Source organism: Dictyostelium discoideum, assembly GCF_000004695.1.
Source record: "Dictyostelium discoideum AX4 chromosome 2 chromosome, whole genome shotgun sequence".
Lineage (NCBI taxonomy): Eukaryota > Evosea > Eumycetozoa > Dictyosteliales > Dictyosteliaceae > Dictyostelium > Dictyostelium discoideum.
Window position 1 is genome coordinate 1,994,224 of NC_007088.5, and position 7,500 is coordinate 2,001,723.

The 7,500-nt window shown below is 24.6% G+C and overlaps 1 protein-coding gene across 1 annotated transcript in view; it reads left to right on the forward strand.

Annotated features, from left to right (window-relative positions):
• Positions 1-192: 192 nt before the first annotated feature.
• The window catches only part of pks13 (beta-ketoacyl synthase family protein), a gene marked incomplete at both ends in the record, with an annotated part of 7,733 nt that continues 425 nt past the window's right edge, over positions 193-7,500 (forward strand). The window contains 2 exons of the mRNA XM_639815.1: positions 193-814; positions 892-7,500. The exon at positions 892-7,500 is cut by the window's right edge and continues 425 nt beyond it. Of these exons, the coding sequence (XP_644907.1) occupies positions 193-814; positions 892-7,500 (7,231 nt within the window). The remainder of the gene's footprint in view (positions 815-891) is intronic.

Below are 7,500 nucleotides of genomic sequence, written 5' to 3' on the forward strand. Positions count from 1 at the left end.
TAAAAAAAAAAGTATAAATAAAAATCAAAAAAAAAAAATTTTATTCATTAACAACAATAAAAAAAAAAAATATATATATATAGTTTATTTAATTTATTTAATTTAAACAAAAATAATCTCTCTCTCTTTCTTTATAAATTTATTAATATTTTAATTATTTTTTTTAAAAAAAAAAAAATAAAAAAAAAAATTATGGAAAACTTTAAATATAGAAATAATGAAAATGATGTTGCAATTATTGGTATTGGATTTAGATTACCAGGTTGTAAAAATTTTACACCAAATGAATTATGGAATAATTTAAAAAATGGATTTAATGGAGTGGTTGAATTAAGTAATAGATGGAGTGACAATTTCTATACAATGGGTAAAGTTAGTAGTGCATATGCTGGTTTATTACCATTTGACGAACTAAAATCGTTTGATCCATTATTTTTCGGTATTAATCCAACAGAAGTGCCAACAATTGACCCACAACAAAGAATATTATTAAAATGTACATGGGAAGCATTTGAAGATGCTGGAATTGATCCAATTAAAATCCGTGGTTCAAATACATCGGTTTTCATTGGTACCTCAACTAATGATTATCAAAGAATCATTAGAGAAAAAGATCAAACAATTACAAATGCATTTGGTACATCTTTACATGCTACATCAAATCGTATTTCATACTGTTTTGATTTTCGTGGTCCATCAATGACTCTTGATACTGCTTGTTCTTCCTCTTTAAATTGTGTAAAATTAGGTTATCAATCAATTAGAGATGGTACTTCAAATTTATCAATTGCTGGTGGTGTAAATTTAATTATTGGTAAATTATTATTTTAATAATTAATTAATTATTATTATTGTTATTTTAAATTAATTTTTTTTTTTTTTTCTTTTTAGATCCATACTTTACTGCTAGTATTTCCGATTTAAATATTCTTAGCAAAACTGGTTCATGTAAAACATTTGATGCAAGTGCAGATGGATTTGCACGTGCTGAAGGGTCTGGTATAATTGTTATGAAGAATTTGAAACAAGCAATGATTGATGGTGATAAGATTTATTGTGTAATTAAAGGTGCTAGTTCAAATGTAGATGGTGGTGGTTTACAAGATAAATCCAATTTTTATGCACCATCATCTTTATCACAATGCAATAATATTAAGATGGCATTAAAATCAACTAATGGTACTGTTGAACCAAAAGATATTTCATATTTTGAATGTCATGGTACTGGTACACCAACTGGAGATCCAATTGAAACTAGAGGTATTTCAATGGTTTTTAATGATGAAAGTCGTTCAAAAGAAAATCCATTATTAATTGGTTCAATTAAATCAAATATTGGCCATTTAGAAGCTGGTTCTGGTATTGCTTCATTAATTAAATGTTGTTTAATGTTTAAAAATAAATGTTTTGCTCCAAACATTAATTTTAAAGTACCCAATCCTAAAATTAAATTTGAAGAATGGAATTTAAAAGTTGTAACTGAACCAATTCAATTCACAAAATCAAATACTTGTATTGGGTTAAGTAATTTTGGTGTAACTGGTTCAAATTGTTGTTTAATTTTATCACAATTTAACAATAATAATAATGATAATCAAATTGTTGGAAATAATAATAATATCAAATCAAATAAAGAATATCTAATACCATTCTCATCAAATTCTGTTAAATCATTAGAAAACTATCAACAATTGTTAATTAAAAATGGTGAAAATGAATTTAAATTTTTAGAATTTATTAAACATCAAATTTTTACTAAACCAACCTCACTTTATCAACGTTCTGTAGTTATTGCATCAAGTTGGGATCAATTTAATAATGCCAAGATAATGAAAACATCAAATTCAAAATCATCAAATATTTCAATTGAAAGAAATAATCCAATAACTGTATTTGTATTTTGTGGTCAAGGTTCACAATATGATAGAATGGGTTTGGAATTATATAATAATGATTTTATTTTTAAAGAATCAATGGATTTATTGGATAATAAATTATCAAAATATTATGGTTATTCAGTTTTAGAGAAATTAAGAAATTGTGATTCAAAATCAATTCAGCATCCAATGATTGCTCAACCTGTAATGTGTATGTTTAATATATCATTATTTGAATTGTATAAACATTGGGGTATAGAAGTATCATTTATAATTGGCCATAGTTTAGGTGAAATTCCAGCAGCATATTGTTCAGGTATGATTAATATAGATACTTTATGTTATTTAATTTATCATAGATCAATCGCACAAACTAAAACCCATACCAATGGAAGAATGTTATCAATTAATATCAGTGCAGATGAATACTTTTCACAATATTCTAAACAATATCCAGATATTGAAATTGCATGTTTCAATTCACCAACTTCAATAGTCATTGCCGGTAATGAACAAAAATTAAACGAAATTTCTGAAATTCTAAAAGAAAAAGGTATATTTTCAGCAATGTTGGCTTCACTATCATCATTCCATACAAGTAGCCAAAATAAAGTAAAAGAGGATATTGTAAATAAACAATTTGATTCTAAACAATCTGAAATTCCAATATTTTCTACAGTTACAACAAATTTATTCGATTCAGTAACATCACCATTCAACTCTAGTTATGTATTTAATAATATAGTTTCTCCAGTTAAATTTTCACAAACAATTTCAAATTTATATAAACATATAGAATCAAATCAATTAGGAAATGATATCGTTTTCATTGAATTGGCTCCACATCCAACATTACAATTTTATTTAAAACAAATGATACCAAAACCAACTAATGATGATAATTCAATTGAATTTAAAGTTTCAGTTTATTCAGCACTTAATAAGAAAAACAATGATATTGAAGAAATTCAAAGAACCATCTCACAATTATATTGTGATAATGGCTATAATGTTAATTTTAAATGTCAATTCCAACATGATGATACCCATGGATCCATCAATTCAAATATCAATCAATTATCTAATATTAGTTTACCACATTATCAATGGGATGATGAAAAATATTGGAAAGAAGATCCAAGTATTTCCAAACTTATTGTAAATGGTCCACAAACTGATAATTTAGGTTATTTAAATGAAAATTCACCAAATTCCAAATCATATGAAACATTTATAGATATTAAGAGACCACCATTCCAATATTTAAAAGGTCATATGGTAAAAGGAAAATACTATTTCCCAGGTTGTGGTTATATTGATAATTTATTAAAAATATACAAATCACAAGATTTAACAATTAATCAAATGGGATTTAAATCACCATTAATTTTTATAGAAGGTGTTAATCAAGCTTTACAAACAAATATATTTAAAAAATCAACTTCTAACACCACCACCAATAATAATGATGAATTTAGAGTTGAATATCATTTTAATGATCAAAAAACAAATCGATGGATTTTATCATCATTTGGTGATTTTCAATTATCAAATCATTCAAGTAACTCTGATAATTTAGAAAAGATAAATATTAAACAATTAATCCAAAATCAATGTAATTTAACAAAATTATCAAGGGATGAATTGTATAGTCATATAAAATCTAAAACAGGTTTAACATATAATGGTGTATTCCAAGGTGTAAATAAATGTTATCTTGGTGAAAATTGTTCATTATCAGAGGTTTCATTAGAATTAAAGAGAGAGCCATCATCATTTTTCAATACTGCTGTATTAGATACATGTTTACATGGTATGCTTTGTTTGTTAGAGGAACAATCTCAATTGGTGTTTGATAGAATTGAAGGTTTTAAATACCATTCTTCAAATGTACCAACAAGTGAAGAAGAAATGAAAATACATTCTAATATTTATGTTTACTCTACTATTAATCCATCAAGAATTGGTGATTCATATTCTGCATCAATTGTAATAATGATGGAAGATGGTACGGTTTTAATTGAAATTGAAAATGCAGTTTGTACATCTTTAACTCCAATTAAAGAATCAATATCAGTTAAATATCCAACTAATCAATTATTTTCAATGTATCTTCAATCTAAAGATTCACCAATTCCATCACCATTAAATTTCAAATCATTATATAATCAAAACCAACAACAATTAAAAATAGATAAACAATTTACAGATTGGATGCAAAAATGTGAAAAATTCATTTCAAATCAATTCTTTAAAAATATTGAAAAAAGAAATCCAGAAATTAATTTAGAAATTTTAAATTCAAAAACCATTATTGAATTAAAATCAAAATATTGTCAAAATTTAAAAAATGAAAGATTATTTCAATTTGTTTTTGAAACTATTAAACAACTTGGTGTTAATGCCTATGATGATGATGATGATTTAACAATTGATTCAAGTGAAGATAGAAAAAGTATTTATGAAATTTTAATAAAATCAACTAAAGTAATTCCAAAATTATTATTCCCATTAGAGGATGAAGATTTAACAATTGATTCACCACAATCTCTTTTTGAAAATGGTTTATTGGATAGATTTTATAATAATCCAAATTTAATGACAAATCAATGTCAGCTTATTGCTCAAATTATTAAAGAATCTTTAAAACCATTATTAAATAAAAAGATGGTATTTAGAATTTTAGAAATGGGTGGTGGTACATGTTCATTATCAGTTGTTGTATTAAATTTAATTAATCAATTACTTTTAGAGAATCCTTCATTTGAAATTGATATAGAATATACTTGGAGTGATATTTCACCATCGTTCATCTCAGCCGCTAAAGAAAAACTATCACATATAGATAAACGTATAAATATTCTATATCGTTCAATTGATATTGAGCAACCATTTATTGAAAAGCAAGATCTTAGTCCATCATATTATGATTTTGTAATAATGTCAAATGTATTACATGTTGTAAAGAAATTATCACCAAGTTTAGATGAAATTCATAAAATACTCACTCCAAACGGTCATTTATTATTTGTTGAAATTCCATATAAAGAACTTATATCTGATAGTATTTTTGGTGCATTCAATCAATGGTGGGCATTTGAAGACACTGATATTAGAAAGGATAGATGTAGTATACCACCAAATCAATGGATTCAAGTTTTGTCGAATCACAATTATAAAGATACTATAGTCTCTGATAATAAAGAATGTACATGGTGCTGTTTTGTTATTCACTCTCAAAAACCATCACTTTTAGAACTATCAAAAAAAATTGAATGTAATCAATATGATAATATTATAGTTTTTGGAAATGAAAATAGTCAAGATAATTTCACCAAATCTATAAAATTATCATATAATAATAATATAATTAAATGGGTATCAAATATTGTAGAAATTAAAAAGTTTATTAAATTAAATATTATTACAAATAATTCAATAATTTATTTTACAAAAGGTATTGAAGAATTAACAATTGATAATTTCAAATTAATTAATTTCCAATATATTCAAATTAATCAATTATTATTAAAATATGAATCAAAATGTAAAAATGTATTGGTTACTCGTGATTGTGATGGTTCAAATTATTTAGCATCATCATTAATCGGTGCAGCAAGATATTTTGATGAATATCGTCAACTTGAATTATTTACTTTAGATTTTGATAATGATACAATTCAATCATGTGATGAATGTAGTAGTAGTAGTTGTAGCAATTTAATTAAATTAATTGAACCATTAATTGATCCAAAAATTAATATTCAAAGAGAATTTTTAATTAGAAATAATCGAGTTTATTTTGAAAGAGCAAAATTAGAAACAAATTTAAAGAAATCTTTTAAATCTGAATCATTTGAAAATAGTAATAAATTAATTTCAACATTAAATTTTAATTTAGATTATCAATTACAATCCAAACCATTTAAACAATTACTACAAAATGAAATTGAAGTTGAAATTAAAGCAACAGGTATTAATTATAGAGATTATTTAGTATTTACTGGTTCTTTACCAATTGAAAAAACTAATCATAATGGAATATCAAATCAACCTGAATTTGGTGTTGATTTTTCTGGTATAGTTACCAAAGTTGGTGGTGGTGGTGGTAATGGAGAATTTAAAGTTGGTGATAGAGTTTATGGCATTGGACATAATACAACATCATCACATATAACAATTGATTCAAGATATGCTAGTTTAATACCAAATAGTTTAGATTATATTGAAGCTTCATCAATAACATCTTCATATATATTGTCATTGTATGGTATTTTTGATATTGGTAATTTAGATATTCAAGATAATGAATCAATTTTAATTCATTCAGGTACTGGTGGTATTGGTTTATCAGCATTAAATTCATTGAGATGGAAAGGTCATAAATCCCATCTATTCGTTACTGTTAGTTCAAAAGAAAAAGAACAATACCTTCGTGATAATTATGGTTCGTTCATTACAGGAATTTATTCAAATAAAGATAAGAACTATCCAAAATTAATTAAAGAAAAGTTAAATCAATTAGGATCAAATAAACAAGGTGTAGATTTAATATTAAGTAGTTTACCAAATGGTGATGATAATTTAAATTTTAAATGTTTAGCAAAGAATGGTAGAATAATTGATCTTTCAAATAATATTGATTTATTTAATATTAGTAAAAGTAAAATTAAGAAATTGTTAAATACAATTAATGATGGGTTTGAAAGTGGTGAATTACAAGTGATACCAATTATTGAATTTTCAAACTCAAATATTAGAGATGCAATTGAATTTATTAATGAACGTCAACATATTGGTAAAATAGTTATATCTCATGATGATTCAAATCTATTAATTGATTTAATTAATAAACATTCAAACCAACCAAATTATTCAATACTAAAATCAGATTACCAAATTTCTCAATCAAATTTAGGTAAAAATATATTAATTACCGGTCAATCAGGTATAGTTTTAGAAATTTTAAAATGGATTATTAAATTTTCAAATTCAATTGAAAATGTTATAATTTTATCAAAATCATTAATGAAATGGGAATTGGAATTATTAATTGGTAAAACAATGAAAAAAGCAAATAACAAAATTAAATTTCATTTCAAGAGTGTTGATGTAAGTGATTCAATACAAGTTGAGAATTCAATTAATCAAATTTTAAATGATAATCCAAATATTGTAAATATCGATTCAATTTTTCATTTTGCATTTACTCAAATAACTAAAAAAGTTGAAGAAATTGATATGGAAAGTTTAAATGTATCTCATAATGCCAAAACTATTGGTGCAATTAATTTACATAATCAATCAATTAATAGAAATTGGAGATTGAATAATTTTGTAATGGCATCATCTGCAACATCAATCATTGGTTCAACCGATCAGTGTAGTTATGTTTGTGCAAATACTGTATTGGATTCATTATCAAAGTATAGAAAATCAATTGGGTTGCCATCAATTTGCACAAATTATGGTGCTATTGAATCAGCAGGTTTCGTATCAAAGAATGAATCTGTTGCGGCAATGTTTAATGGTATTGGAATTATTTCAATCTCAACCGATTTAATATTGGGTACATTGGATTTACAAATTCAAAATCAACAATCTTCAACCAATTTAATGTTGA